Source organism: Arctopsyche grandis, chromosome 10 (assembly GCF_051622035.1).
Source record: "Arctopsyche grandis isolate Sample6627 chromosome 10, ASM5162203v2, whole genome shotgun sequence".
Taxonomy (NCBI): domain Eukaryota; kingdom Metazoa; phylum Arthropoda; class Insecta; order Trichoptera; family Hydropsychidae; genus Arctopsyche; species Arctopsyche grandis.
The window spans coordinates 29555779-29572857 of record NC_135364.1 but is presented as its reverse complement, the minus strand read 5'-3'; the positions used below and the strand labels follow the sequence as shown (position 1 = coordinate 29572857).

At 32.7% G+C, this 17079-nt stretch overlaps 1 protein-coding gene across 1 annotated transcript in view; it reads left to right on the top strand.

Annotated features, from left to right (window-relative positions):
- Positions 1 to 17079, top strand: part of LOC143917763 (optomotor-blind protein-like) — a 128799-nt gene that overhangs the window by 49483 nt on the left and 62237 nt on the right. Inside the window, exons 2-3 of the mRNA XM_077439344.1 lie at positions 131 to 244; positions 2991 to 3153. Coding sequence (XP_077295470.1) covers positions 131 to 244; positions 2991 to 3153 — 277 coding nt within the window. The remainder of the gene's footprint in view (positions 1 to 130; positions 245 to 2990; positions 3154 to 17079) is intronic.

Here is a 17079-nt window from a genome sequence, read left to right as displayed (position 1 = left end):
TATATTCGAACTTCTATTTTGAATGACGTTCGAGAGCTTCTTTCTGATCGTATCTGCACTTTTCGACGTACGGATGACGGGTGGATTTTTTCGTTTTTTTTTTAGCTTCAATTTGATGATCTGATTTCAGGCAAATGTTTCCGCAAATGAAGTTCAGAGTGTCTGGTCTAGACGCCAAGGCAAAGTACATCCTTCTCCTTGACATCGTGGCTGCTGACGACTACAGATATAAGTTTCACAACAGGTAGTCACCAACGTCCACGTCCTGCGTACATGCAACAGAGATTTATATTTATTTCGTTTATGTTTTCTTTTTGTTTATTTTAATTTTTTTTTCATTGTCTATTTATATATATTATATATGCACCCGCATTTGTCCCTTTGACCCGACCGTATCGTGTTTCTATTCCCACCGAACATCAACTCTTCCTTTTTTGTGTGTCCTCTCTCCTTATGTGTATCGACTTCCACGCTTTTCAGCACGGCGTTTTTTTTCTCTCTAGCATCACAACGGCTGAAAATTTTAACAGTTATATAAATATACACCCACTTGATAGTTACTGTTTCCCACCTCTTATTTTTTTAATTTTTGTTTTCGTATTGAGAAAGTATTCAGCAAGCACTTTTGTTATGTGATCGTTCCAGGCGCATGTTCCCTGCCTACAAAGTACGCGTATCTGGGCTCGATAAAAAAGCAAAATACATTTTACTGATGGACATCGTTGCTGCCGATGATTGCCGTTATAAATTTCACAACAGGTATACTTAAAAAACCACAAAAAAAAAAAAAAAATAATAGAGTAAACGAGCTATGCGTAAAAACAAAAGTCAAAGTCAAGGGTCGTGCGAATAGGCAAATGTTTGATCACCGATTCAACACACTTCCAATGCAATATATCACAGTGTGTATTTTTTGAACATACCTCGTAGTATCAGTCTTGATTTTTTTATAAATAAAAAATCAATAATATATTTAAATTAGATAATAAAAGACCGTGGCAAAACTCTCAAACAGGGTCGAGGGTCTTGTGTTACACTTGCTTTTTATTTTTATTTATTTTCACACTGGACCGAATCGTATCATTTTCGAATTGAATGATTATAGTGAAGTGTAAATTATACGGTGTATTATAATGTCAATATGGCTATTTGTTCGCCTTGAGTTGTAAAGTGTGATGCGTGTCAGGTCTCAATCATTACATGACATGTGCAAAATGTTCGCCTTGAATTTTACAATGCACATTACACACACACACACACACATACATACAATGAAAATTATTTAAATAAATAATCTGTGATGTATTATGTTTGTTTTTATGTTTTGGAATCGGTGATCAAATTTTGGTATCAGAGGGAAAACGAAGTCGTTGCACAGACATGGATAATAAAATAAAAAACGAATTAAAAAAAAATATCGTCATCTTCTTACTATCAAATTTTTATTTTATATGTAATTTATATACCTATTATCCTTCCGTATCAATTGTTGTATAGTTGAATTATTGTACAATAATTGATACTGTTTGTTTTGCTAATTATCGATCATATACAATTACATATGATAGACCATATTCACCTGGAACAATAATTGTGTTGAAATGAAAAATAAAAATCTATATTTATAGTAATTTTTTTACAAGGTGGGTATGTATGCACTGTAATAATTATATACATAGAAAATTATATATTTGTATATGCATTACATATACACCTATTTATTATTTTAATTGATAATAAAAAAAAATACATAAAACATATGATGAAGGCAAGAAGCATGCGCCGGACGACGTAAAACAAAGAGATCTGTGTTTATTTTTTTCATTTATTGGTTATAAGTATAATAATTATTAATTATTTAATAAATAAATACATTCCAGTGAATACATTTTCTCACATGTCGACAGTATGTCAACGTTGACGCGTACGTATTTTAAATGTTTTAATTTTTTCATTTTAATTTAATCAAAAATAAATCACAATTTTATTACTATTATTGTTTTATATACTATATGAGCTTATTCACCTCACAATTTTTTTTTGGCTTTTTATATGCAAAATAAATTATTATTATTTAATTGTTTCGATTTGCTTGTCTCATATCATTTCACGTTCGTCTCAATATCACCACGCAGATCTCTTTGTTTGATTGTTAATTTTTGTTTATTTTGGTTTTTCATTTCAATTTTTATTGTTTTTATTATTATTTATTGTATCACCACAGTAATGTATCGTTGCATTCTAATTATTGTATATGATTAATAATTATTGTTAAAAATAATAATTATTATTTCATTTATTATCCAAAAATAATGAACGCTTCGCTCCCACCTCTGTTTTATGCATGGTCCGTTCACACTATACTTAAAATAATTTACATAATGCTTGTTTATTATAATTAATATAGATATAAATATTTTTTATTTGAATTTAAACATTTTTTTTAAGTACAGCACCTGACGTAAATTGTGAAATATATGCACAATAAATAAGCACTGTAATCGCTTTGTATTTTATATACATACATACATACATTCGGCAAAAGACACAACTTGCGTCACGTACTTTACAAAAATAAATAATTTTCAACTAAACATAAAAACGAAAATTAAATATAAATTCAATCAATATTTTTTCACATAGAAATAGATTCAAAATCAATACTCAAATACAGATTGTATCATTAAGATTAAATTTTCATTTGAATTTCAATTTCATAATAATTATAATTATAAAGATAATAGATTTTTCAAAATTATTATGTGCTGTAAATAATGAATATGATTATTAATTTGGTCCACGTGCTAAATTCGAATTTTGAATTAAATTTTCAAATGATAATATATTTAAATAGTTATTTATATCAGTCGTTCCCTCTATAACACGATATATGCATTATTCGTAAGAAAACCGTGTTATAGGGGGAATGTTTGTATATGAACATTTTTTTTAAATAATTCTTCTCACGATTTTTTATTTTTAATTCATAGTAGGTGGATGGTCGCTGGAAAAGCGGATCCGGAAATGCCTAAAAGGATGTACATCCATCCAGATTCACCTTCAACGGGGGAGCAGTGGATGCAGAAAGTCGTATCGTTTCACAAACTAAAGTTGACCAACAACATTAGCGACAAGCACGGCTTTGTAAGTACTGTACGTTGTATCGCATTTTTATTATAAATTAAGAAAACCAAACACTATTTTATATATAAAAAAAAAACACACTCACATTTACAAATAAAACTTCATATGCATAAAACAATGATCAAAACTCCTCGACATGATTTTTTTATCGTCCTTTTGTCGTCAGCTCATTTTTACGGGGAGACGCCCCGTCGATTGATGCGCTCCCGAGGTTTTTTCCATTTTATCTTTTTCTGTAGAAAATAAGCCGAAATCACCATAAATACGTGCCGTGTTATAAATCCCGAAAAGATGGTGTGGAAGAAAAAAAAGTGACCCTCTCGACAAGAATTATTGTCGCGTAAATCAGTGCAAGAAGCTGACAAGGGCTTCACTCACTCTCCCAGTGTGACCATAATACTCGATGAAATTTTTCGCAAACGAATTCGTTATTTAAATTGGCTTTCCAAATCGTCGATACGTTTTAAAATTAAAGGCATTTGAATAATTGATAGTCGGCGATTATCGATTTAGATGCAAAGCGCACGAAATTTATTTACGTACATTATCGCCTCGAATGACCAATTTGGAAACGATCGCCTTTGTTGTTTATTAATTTATTTATAATGCTCATACGTTCTCAAACGTTTGTCGATCGAATTATGTGCAACACCTCGCCGCCAGCTCAGCCCGTTGTTTATTTATTCAAGATCTAATAGTGCGACTCATTAGTATGCAACGTTTGGTTTTATTGGACACGATTAGACAAAAACCGAACCACCTTATATAATATAATACATTTGAAAATAATATTCATATTTGACATATTTTAATAGCACAACCAACCAGATATGCTTCACTTAAAGTTACTATGTAATAAATTCAATCCGAAATATTATTAATATTATACAAAAACGATACATTTAAGAGAGCGCACAATAACTTTGTCTAACAATTTGTGTGTCATATAGCAGTCAATTTGATAAAAGATGATTAGAAACGAATTTAAATTTTTTTTCTCCGTTAGGGTTTATCGTAGTGTTCCTAGTTACGATTTAAGTCGTAGCCAGAGACAATACGACAGACTTTTTTGAAGACAATAGGTAAATTTGAGATTTCGAGACTCGAATGTTTAAAATTGATCATTGCGATGGCCTAGATCTGTACTATGGGTATTTTGAGCATTTGGCGCGCTTTTTTGAATCGATGGATGGTCGCACTATATGGTCGCTGGCACAATGGTGTGTTTTAACCTCGTTGATCGCTGACAAAGGGAAATGGGGCGACCACAATGCGGGACAAAGGGGGCGGTACACCAAAGGGGCCCGCGGCTTACCTGGCCCTTAACAGGCTAATAATCACCTTTGTGTGCGCGACAAAAGGGCCGGTATCTGTTTAATCCGCACACAAAAACATTTTCGCAAATATTATATACATATACGTACATATCTGGGTAATATGCGTTTGTGTGCGCGTCCGTTTTCAAGAGCTAACTGCTGTTGAATATTTTTTTTGTGTATAAATGCGCAATAAATGCATCACAGACTTGCATTGTTGTGCGGTGAGCGTCGAATTTATAATGCGGGAGCGTTTTATTTTTATTACGAAAAATATTCAGGGTTTTGAATAATTAACTAATTTATTGCTCAAGTTTAAAAGTAGTAGTAATTTAATTACAAATATACATACATATATGTACATATAACTACCAGTAAGTTTCTATTTAAGTATACTTAAATTTCTAAATACAAATCATAATCTTGATTAATAGATGATATATTGAATAATATTTATAGTATTTTATATGTATGATGTTTTTACGATACTTTATTTTAATTTTAACATAATATATTGCATGATTGCATAAGTTCATGCTCGATTTTCATAGTTAGCAGTAAGCGTTTCTTAACAGTGAATTAATGGATTCGTCATGATTTCAGAAAGCTTTAAACATATACTAGGCATTTCCAAAGACAAATTTATAATATTAGATGACACATACAATGTAATTCTTTAAACGAAATATAATGCATGTTATAATGGTCTTTGTTTTGCTGGAAAATTTTTGATTTTTTTTTTTTACATATAATATTTAGATTGACAAAATAAATGAAAATAAAATTATGTTGAAGGTATTATGTACGATTTATATTATGGTACAGTTATTGAAGGAAGTTATACATAACATAAAAATAATTAACGTTGATCGTAAAACTTAACGAGAACAATGTTTAAAATTACGATTAAAAAGAACACCTGCAAATGCAGTTTTTTTTATTTTACTTATATGCATATGTGGCAGTAAATATTTTTCTTCGGCAAAAATTTAATTTAGGTAATATAGATTGTAGACAGAAGACGATTCTACCTATAGGTAAATTGTTCGAAATCAATTGCTCGAATGTATGAGTTCAAGGATCTCGTAGATTTGAAGATTTTGGTGATTTGAAACATATATTAATAGTACCAGTAGTCAGTAGTCGAACAGATTAGTGTCCTGTGAGTGGAATTTTCCAATTTTCCTGTGCGAAAGTCGGTAGCTTGGTTCACTTTTGCATTCGATGGAGCGTGCGTGCACACGCCGGTCGTCATTGGCGATCGCTAATCGAGGGTTTCCGGGCGAGTGCATAGTCGTAAGAAGAAGCCTGCTATCTTTCTGGGGTTCGAATTTGTCCTGGTCCACGGGGTGCTTTGTGGCCAATCTCAGGATCCAGGAGTCCTCGGCACAAAGGGGTCCCGGCATTAATGCACTTCGCTGAACGGCCAAAGGGACCGGCGAGCCGTGCCAGAATGCTCGTTTTCTGGGTTGTTCACCCTTTGTACCTTCAACCTTTATATCATTCGTACGGGGGGTATTTACGGCTCTCATGGGGGTGGGTGGGTGGGAAGGTGCTGCTTGTTTTTTTTTTGGTATCTGGCCCAATTTTCATTTTTGAAAATTGCCCGTTTTAATGTGCATCTGACGGCAGTGAAGCTATTTGGTCGGATGGCTTTTGTTTTAAATTGAAAGTTGGAGCGGTTGTTTGAAAACTTGTTGGATTAGAAACAGTCACGGATAATGAATGATAAAGATTAAATTTTTACTACATACCTTCTTTATTTTATGAATTTAGATAACTTTATAGCTAATTATTTATAATAGCATAAATAAACAGCCCTTTTTCATTTAACATTCATTTTGTTATCAATGGATGTTATACCATTATCTAATGTAATGAAACTTTGTATGCATCTAAGTTCTGATTCGTAGAATCCGTGACGTTATCGAAAAAATCTAATTTTTAATGACGACGATATCGATTTCGATTTCTATTTCTTTTTCAGTTTCGGGTTCTGATTTATATTTCAGTTCCGGATCAGGAATCCTGTTTCAGTTCCGAATCCCAATTTATGTTTCAGTTCTGGATGCGGATTCCTGTTTCAATTCCAATTCCGATTCCCTTTTATATAAAAAAAAATACCATTCGTTTCTGATTAGCTGTCGTTAAATATTATTTTTTTTCGATTCAAATAAATTTAATATAAACCTTAAATTAAACCTTGTAAAATAAACAAATGAATGTTTTGTATTAGATTAGCCATGTTAATGCGGTTTATATTACAAATACCGACCGAAGCCGGGTAAAACCACTAGTTATTTATAATGTGACTAACACTATTTGAACGGTGATTGAATAAAGTCGTTCATATTTGATTAAAAAATTATAAATAATTCTACATATAATAGAAAGAAAAATTTTCATCACATGAAATCATTACGATTAAAATCGTTCAATTATTTGTTTACATTCTCTCAAATAGTTTATTTACCACATTAAGATGAATGTTGGTTTATCCGACATGCAGGTCTTCAGTTTTAAATTTAGAACCATTCAGTTTGATTCATTTTTCATTCTAGTTTAGATTGTGGACTATAAAAATTTTCAGTTTCTTGTTGATTTTAATTTAGAGTACTGACTAAAATCTAGTCTAAACAGCTAAATGACACGTTTAGAGCGGTGCAGTTTTTCTCTCCATTTAGCGTAGAGTCCAACGCCTTCCGGCAATTTTCCACGTGTAATTGCATTTTCACCTGACGTGTGCCCGGTGCACTAATTGCATCTCCAGTGCACTCACAGCACAACGCCAAGTTGAAACTCAATTTTCAGACGCGCGTGCAACCAAAAGGCAAATTGACACGTGTACACACATTCTATATGTGCACATGTGTGTGTGTGTGTGTGTTTAAAAAATTATTTTATTGTCGCACTCCGTTATTATTAAGGCCGAGTCGTCGGAGTCGTTGTATAATAATAAATAACACTAATTGAAAATTACCCCTCGTCAACGACCACGATGATGATGTAATAACAAGCGTATTGTTTGCTTCACGACTATCGTTTCCCATGAACTATTTAATAATGCGTTGTTTTGTTTCCCTTTCGTGTTTTCCTAAACGGGAGTCTTGTCTTTTTTTTCGTTCTCTTCCACTTCCCCTCTCCTCATTGCGATAATTTTCCATTTCTCACGTGCAAAATGCACACTTATGCACGCGGAGAACACGCACGATGCATTATATCCAACTTTGTATGAAAATTAAACTAACCATCGCGTACATGTGTGAAAACTGACAAGGTGGGATTAAATATGACAACATGAGATAGATCGTTCCATATAATTATATTAAATCGTTTCAGAACAACTTATACAAATACGTATTATTCATTAAGAGCCACCGATGCTTCTTAGTATCATTAGTCACTGCTTAATGCATGTAAAAAGTAACAATCTATTCAATAAATTAATGAATGACCATTACAAAATTATATATATTTTTGAGTAATTACTACTTACATATGTATATGTATAAATGCGGTTGAAAAAACTAACATGGTTGAAAATATCCGATTTATCAATAAATTTATCGCGGCGAAAATCTGGGTCCAACTTTTTCTTTTAGGGATGTAGAATAACAACAAGTTAGAAGCTAACTATAAACTATGTATATCAAATTTCGAAGAAAATTTTATGAGTGTGTTTGTATATTTTTTATGATTCTGATTTTAATGCCGATCAATGGATTCATTACGATTTCACAAATAATTTTAGAACATTTTCCAGGCGTTTCCCAAAACAAAATGATCAGAAAACATTTATTTCAATACAATTTAATTATCTAGTAAAATTTACGTATACATAAATACCATTTGTTATCAACGATACAAATCCAATGCAATTATGTATTGTAATGGAACTTTCTTAGAAATTACAATAAAATTCATATCAATTTTTGCATCAAATCTACGAGCACCACTCATTGTCTCGAACAAATTATATTTTCAATTTAATTTACGAACAGATAAATAAAGTCAACTCATAACATTCACAATCTATGGCCGGCGATCATAACAAGAAACAGTTCAAACATAAACTACAAACTTAACTAATGAAATCAATGCGGATGTAAATACCACAGAATAGTCTTTTCGTATACTTACTTACTCGAGAGTTAATTGTTTGCGGCCGCGTTTTCCATCGTAAATGTCCCCATTAAAGAAAACTACCCGTTTATTGTTTATCAAACAAATAGTGAGCCAAGATCTCATTTAATATTATTACCACACAAACCTTGCGTTGTATTTAGAATCCAGTCCTATGTGCCATATTTATTTCGTTGCGTGCGTGAATATAACACGTCGAATACGGCTTGCGGGCACCTCGTGCAAATATTACGTATAGACAATATTGAAAATTTCTAAATAAGCATACCTCACATGAACGTAAATAAACTTGAGTGACCCACGAGTACATATATGTGTATATTCAACAAAGCTGCCGGGCGTTGTTTATTGAATATCGAAGAATCGCCGATGCATTATTCACGGGTTTGCTATTGGCGTGGGAGTGGGGCTTGTTTTGAAATTATACACATTACACCTGTCGGTGTTGCACCCCAATGCACCGGTATAGTGCATTGCCAAGACGTGCTTATGAACACCTCCAACGGTGCCTGTCGCCTCTGTCAATAGCCCTTTTGTGTCGCATGCGATAATAATTTGCCGACGACACTGTGAGAATGGAAAAGTGAAGTACAATGAAACAAAGTGCATTCAATGCATGTGAGTGATGTAGTTTGGTGCAGTTTTATAGTAGGTGTGATTGCGCTGTAAAAGGCTGTTGGGGATCGATTGTTTGATTTGTGGTTTCAGGCGAATTTCGATCGGGGATTTTATCAAGAAGTAAGCATATAGAAAGTGTGACTAGCTTTAAATGATAAAACAATTGGATATATTATACATAGTTTTGCCTAATTTATTTTATTTATATAAAATAAAGTATCCAATGTGTCACTGCGACACAATTTTTTGGTCATAAGCACGACATCAGAAGAAGAACTTAGAAGAGACGTATGAAATTAGGATGGAGTGCATTTGGACGAATGAATGTTGTTTTTAAATCAAAAATGCCACTCTGCCTGAAGAAAAAGATCTTCGATCAATGTGTTTTGCCAGTAATGACGTATGGATGTGAAACTTGGACATTGAACGCCAAAATGCTACACAAAGTCCAATGCACTCATAGAAGTATGGAACACTGTATACTTGACATAATGAGGAAATACAGGAAGCAGAATACGTAGGTGAGAAGTATGACAAGGATAGTGGACATAGTGGATAGAGTAAAGAGATTGAAATGGCAATGACGAAATGTGGACAAAATAAGTGCTAGAATGGTACCTGAGAGAATGCATAAGGGTAAAAAAGAAAGACCACGGGGAAGATGGACAGACGAAATTAGGAAAATGTCTGGGACAAGATGGATGAGAGTTGCGCAAAACAGAGACGAATGGAAGTGTGTTGGAAAGGCCTTAATCCAGGAGTGGATGGTGAGTGGCTTTAGATGATGATGATGATGAAGTACGATATTGAATTAACGCTATGACTGCATATGAAAAATAAAAGTACTGCACATTCAATAAAATATTATTTTACATTTTAATTTCCAATATGCCATACTTTGTAAATATCAGGGCGTGTTAGACAGCGGTGGATCTATCAAGTCGCATCCTCGTCTCGTGAATATTAAATTCTCATTTCAATAATTATAAATTCAAAGTATCGTCTACTTTCATATATCGCTTACGTTGTCGGTCGTTTGATATTCACGTACGTGCAAGCCAAGCATGTCTACATCGCTTAGAGGGTGTTGGTTACTTTCGATACACCCTCGAAAGCAACCCCCACCCACACCCCTTCCTGCAATCCACCTACTTTGTCAATCAAATTGACGGGTATGATGTCTATTAGAAAATCATAAATTCAATATCGCATGTATGATTAGGAACTAACAAACGATACAATTTTGATGTCAATAGTGAATGCATTTTACACATATGTAAATCATTATCATAATTTGAGACGTGGTTGTTAAATCTGCAAATTTAATATAAACAGACTTGAAAGACAAGTGTCTATGAATCAATCTGAAGAATGAGTCAAAAATGTTGGTGTTAGATTTGTATACAATATGTAAGACCGCAGTAATTGTACTGGTTTATCATATTTGCATTTGAATTTTTTTCTACTATTATTATCACACTATATAACTTATTTTTTTATTAGAAACTTCAACTATAGTTTTGTCTTTAATTTTGAATTTTATTTTTTAATTTTATCCGATCTGTGCATACTCAGATGACTTTGAACTCGTAAGAAAATTCGACGCACGTGTGTTTGGTGTGCAATGCGTGCACAGAACCGACCGGAGTTTCTACCTAAGCATTCGAAATACCGAAACTAATCCTTAGAGGGGTTGTTTTTAAGAGTGTGGGAGGTTGTTCAATCACTCCTTCCCCCCCTCCCCCCACCCACCCCACATCTTTAGAAGTATAACGTATTATTTGGTAAGTTTGTCACGAATGTGACGTTATCGTCGATCTGAAATATTCCATAGGAAATAGCCACGTAATTCCGGAACGGTGGTAGTATTGCACGGAGAATATCTCAGAAAAAATTAAAACGTCCTAATTTTATGGCGCAATTTTTATATGAGCTTCAAGTTTTCCCATTTTCCGAACGGGGGGTGGGTGGGAGGGTGATAATCGCGCTACTCGCGACTACTCGAATTCCCCGGCCGATATTGCTCGCTGACACGTCACCTTTTTTATTACCTATTCCATAAATTTAATTAATAATAATAAATTAACCATCACTCGAATTACACGGTCGTCGATTTTTAATTTTCTTCGCGAATTTTTTTATTTCGCATCGGAATCTTTTCCCATGAAAATTAACCTCGTTATTATCAGTATGTAAATGTGCGTATGGTTCTCATAGATTCAGTTAAAGTTTTTGGGTTAATCAGTTAAATTATTACATTGTAATTAAATTTATAATTGACAGTGTGGATAATACGTTAAATAGGCGTACAACTATTTAAATTATATACATATAAGATAGTCAAATTGGGAGAAAGCTTTGTAAAATATTAAGCGAATACCATGAGATAAACAAACAAGCATCCATCTTTATATACTAGTAGAAGATATGTATAACGTTCTTAAATAAATATATATATACATACATGTACGTATTTTGAAGTTTAATTTCACGTCAAAAAATAATACTTAAAATAAATATGTTCTTCTTTAGTTACAAAAGTTACGAGCAATGGAAAATCATTGTTGATATTTGAATTATTCAAAAATATATGCAAGTTTATAGATAAAAAGCTCATAAAGCGAGTACGCGTATTAATTATTTTAAATACATATTTATCAATAAAAAAAATAACCGAATAAAATTCCATATTACGACAAAGTTTAATTTGATGGCGTGTGTATCAAATTTGCTCGTAGTAAAACTTTAACAATAAAATTCACAAAAAAATAAATAAAAATAACTGTCGAATATATATTTGTACATGATATACATACATAGTATATATGGATGGTACTATAATTTTATTGAATAATATAATATATTTTTTACGATCGTGTTCGATTCTGAAGGGTGGAAGACTGACTGACTGGCTGGCTTATATAAACCCTTACTGTTGTATATATTTGTAGGTGGAATTAACGCTGAAATAAGCAGTGGTAAATGGCCGGGTTCGGGTAAACTTTTAAGCGTTATTAACCCCTTCTCAGCCGGCACTCTCCGACCGTACAATAAATCTAATCTGGCCAACACTCCGATGACGTGTCAGATTCCAATTTCGCGATAAGTGTCACAAAAGCTTTCGCTCGGGGCGCGGCTCGTTAACCCTGCCGGCACCACACTCGACCCCACCACCTTATTACAATCGCCTCGCATGCGAAAACTATTTCACTCTAATTGAAATATAATATGTGTTATTATTAATGGTGGTTTTTTGTTTTGTTTTTTGTTTTGCTATTTTTTCGTGGTGTCGTTTTTATATATTTTTTGCGCGACAAAGTGAACCGTTTGTCAAATGTAATTTGACATTTTTAATGTTTTCATTTAATTTAACGCATTGCCGCTCTTTACGTACATACGTAGTATGGTGCTCGTTATGGGAAAGATTTATCTTGATTTATTTTGGTTGGGCGGGTGAATTTTAGGTTAATTGATTGTAAAGTTTATGTTGATGCATTTTCATTTTTACATATTTCAAATTTATTGCAATAGTTTCAGTCTACCGAAAATGTAAAACAATCATGCAAGTTTAAATGGCAGAAAATCATAAATGACCTTAAATAAAAATTATTTTCAATTTCTCCTTCAAAGCTTTTAAATACTATACTTTTTTATTTATTTATTTTTCTTTACTATTTTTTAAAAATAATATTGTTTTTATTATTTATATATTATTTATATGGGCGTTGGGGATTGCACTATTCTCCCTATCGCCTAGAATAAAAAGTTATTATTATTATACATACATATATTATACAACATAAATGATTATATATTTTTTCTCTCTTCTCTACTATAATGCGTCAATTATCAACGGGCAATACACTGCTATTATAATAAATTAGTATAAAAAATTAAAGAAGAACACATGTAATTCTTCAAATTATTCATTTTTTTAACATATTATCTTTATTTTAATTCATTTCCTTTCATTTGTTTTGTATTAATCATTTTAGGTATAATAATAGATATATTTTGCACATGTTTCGCCACGGTAACGTATTTTAACGTCACTATGGCTTAATTTGAGGAAAAAAAGTAAATACAACTTTGCTGCAATGTAATATAATTGTATTAGCAGTACACATATAATTAAATTAATGAAATGAAAATATGCACTTATTATTATTTGAACTTAAAAAATCGAAAACCACTCTTCTTTTTTTGTATTATTGTATAATACATGTAATCGGTTTGAAAAACACACAAACAATTATCAAAATATATCATATACATATTTTATAACATCGTATAAAATAATTATACCAACTCCCATGATATAGTATTATTTACCTTTCAACAGAAATTATCGAATTATATGTTGCCTATAAAAGTTGCTCGACTTCATTTCACTGAAAATTATTTTTTAAAATTAAATATCAATTTGAAAACTGTAATCAAATAAGTTTTTGCTCAGATTATCTGACCGATTTTATTTTGTCCTATCATTTAACTGGCAGCGTGGTTAGCATATTATGCTTTCGAGCAGAGCTGTCACGTTTCCAGTCCTATTACTAACTGAAGACCAGACCCTGGTTTGTGACTCCAAGTCAATCGTTTCCTATCAGAGATTTCCAATTTTTCTGATTTTCATTGAAACGGTTCCTGTAAATTGGCATATCCTTTCTAATCTCTAGTTATTCAACGTCTTAAGATTCGCCAATTTTTATAATGAAATGCTGCAAAAATTTCTCCATATATTTCACTGTGGATGATGTTTGTATGAATTCGCATTGTATAAAATGCTTGTATTGTATATGTATCAATCTATAGATGCAAATGTTTACATGTTCGATTGAAATAAAAATAAGATAAATTTAGTCGAAAAATTGCTCAACAAATTACTCAAGCAATCGAGCAAATACATAGCTGGGCGACAAATTAACGGATCAAAGTCATTAAAGAAATTGCATACATTTATGATTCACTTTTAGAAATTTTTGACTTTTCATAATATACTAGCTGAACCTGGTATGCGTTGCAATGCCACAATAACGCATGCAATTCCCATTCCCAAGTTAAAGTCCTGGTAATTTGACTTATCCATTGCTTAACAGCGGAAAAATGCAGGCAGCAAACACATTTGAAATTATTCAATTGTTTGTTTATTTTACCCTAACAACGCAGATCGCGACGCATTTGAAATTATTGCGTTGCAATGCCACTAATTCCCGTTTTTCCTGTTCTGTTCCCACTTTTGGGAAGAGGAACAGGCTTTTCCTCCCGTATTCTGCGCGCGCACATTAATACGGGAGGAAAAGCCTGTTCCTCTTGTTCCTGTTGTATCCTGCTCGCGCAAATTAAGTGAGTATGTACCGTTTACCATGCACCCTTTTTTTTATCTTTCGACTTAGGATCTTTCGATTTTCGATCTTTGCCTTCCGATATTTGCGTTTTCTGTAATTTAACATTCCGGTTCGTCACGGAGACCGGTATATAGATATGAAATTTTTTATAATATATAAAACTTTTTATAGTATATTTAATATGATATAGGAAATTAATCAAAAATTAAAAATTGAATATGAACCACTCCGAAGCAAGCTTATTCAGCAAACGAGCATTGTTTCACGCCAGAATTTGAAGTGGTGTCAATTCTCGGCCCGCATACGCAGTGCTCGTCCTTTTAGTTGGGTAGTCTGCAGGTACATTGTTGAGTGGCGAAGGGGTTGAAAGGCTCACAACAATAAGTTGTCGCAGGCGGGAGTGTGTTAAAACTTTCGGACGTTAAGTGAACGAGTTTACGCCGACGGTGTTGATTCGCTTATAACGCGGGGGGCCGCTAACGGCCGCGTGATTTGTGACGGTTAACACACACATATTTATTTATATACATCCCCATACATACATATATGTGTATATATTTGTATGTATGTATGGGTATTCGAGCTACGAAGTCTACGAGGTCTACGGCGAGGGTTCGCTCGCTTATCAATCTTGCTCGGTTGCGAGGTTTCGAAATAGAAATTATTCGAGGTGAAAGTCGCTCGTCGTTTTGGTGTTGTGATTGATGTTGTTTTTGAATTTACTTAATCTGGTGATTTTTTTGAGATTATTGTGGTGTTTTTCTATTTCGGTTTGGGTACGAGGGTGACATTCAATTCACATGATAACGGGTTTTCCATTAAAATGTCAATACATACATACATAGTTACAAAGCATGTTTAAACATCCCTGATAAGTGGATGTTCAATTAATCTACAACCATTATGGCTAAATCTTTAATACATTATGTATGTATATACATATATAAAATTGAATGTCTGTCTGTCTCGTATAGGCTCCTAAATCACTCAACCGATTACGATGGAGCTTTCAGGGTTTGTTGTATGCATATCCGGGAAGATTACTGTGAAAAAAAAATGAGAAAAAACCTCTTAATAATAAAATTCGTCATTAGGATTTTACCGACGCGAAAGTTTAAAGTGCCAATGTGTAGTCAAGGAAATTTTTTCGTTGGTAACCACGTTACCAGTTGGTTTATGACGACACGGCTTTGAAGAGACGTTAGTTGAGCTCCAACCATCACATGCGTTTTTCTGACGAACTATCATTACTATTATAACGGGAACGGGAATTGCATGGGTTATTGTGAATAAATAGAATAGAGCTTTTTTTATTTTTGATTCGAAAAATATGGTGCATTCAAGAATTTTAGACAAGATATTTTATTTTTATTTTATTTATTTATTTATTCAATCGATCATGTACACTTGTCTTACAAATCGCTCCAAAGCGATGAGTGTACTTTTACAGATCAAGAAACAATAAATTATTTATGTATATATGTAAATACATAATTATTATTATATATTTTTTACATTAAATATAAAATATGTATATGAGCAAACGTTGCAAAGTAGCATGGCAAGCATTTATACAATACGAATTTATACGAACATCATCCACAGAGATATCTATGTAGACATTTTTGCGGCATTTTATTATACAAACTGGCAAGTCTCAAGACGCTGAAAGGAGATGCCAATTTTACAGGAACCGTTTCAATGAAAATCAATCAAAAATTGGCAAACTCTGATAGTAAACGATCGCCTTGGTCTGATAGTAAACGATCACAAACCAAGGTCTTGCCATCAAAAGCCACCAGTGGGATTTGAACCCATGACCACTCATCGAAATACATATAATATGATATAAATATTGCGTGCAACTATATAAATGCCAGAAACCATTGCATCAATTCAATAATTTGATTTATTTATTGAAATATACTAAGCATTGTAAAATACTACGTTGTTGATAAATTTCAATAAAAAAATACATATATACATACATAGCATAGAATTGAATTTGAAGAAATGTTTGATTACATACATATATGTAATGTTGTATATTATCATATATTATAAGTAACTGTAACGCGCGGTTGTTAGTTTAGTGTGTGATTTATTTTTTGTTTATAATTTTCCTCGGATCGCGTTTTCGTGGTGCGATGAAAAACTGGCCGAAACGACGTGTAATTTGTATTGTTCATTTGCATAAAAAAAATACAGAAAGAAAAAAACACCAAAAACGTCGACTTATCAGTGTCTTTATCGCGTATAACGTGTTAATGTGAACGTTTGCCTTCAACTTTTCAGATATAATATTTTCACACTGACGTATGTATGTACTCGCTATCGAACGTAAATTTGAATTAAACATAGTTAATCACATATTTTTGATGGGAAAAGTCATTAAATCATGTAAAACGAGTCGTTTTGCATTTCTTTAAACAAGCGATAAATACTTTCGGGCTTTTCTTTTTGAAACGTTCGTAACAAAGTACGAGTATAATATAATATACCTTTTCATGTGC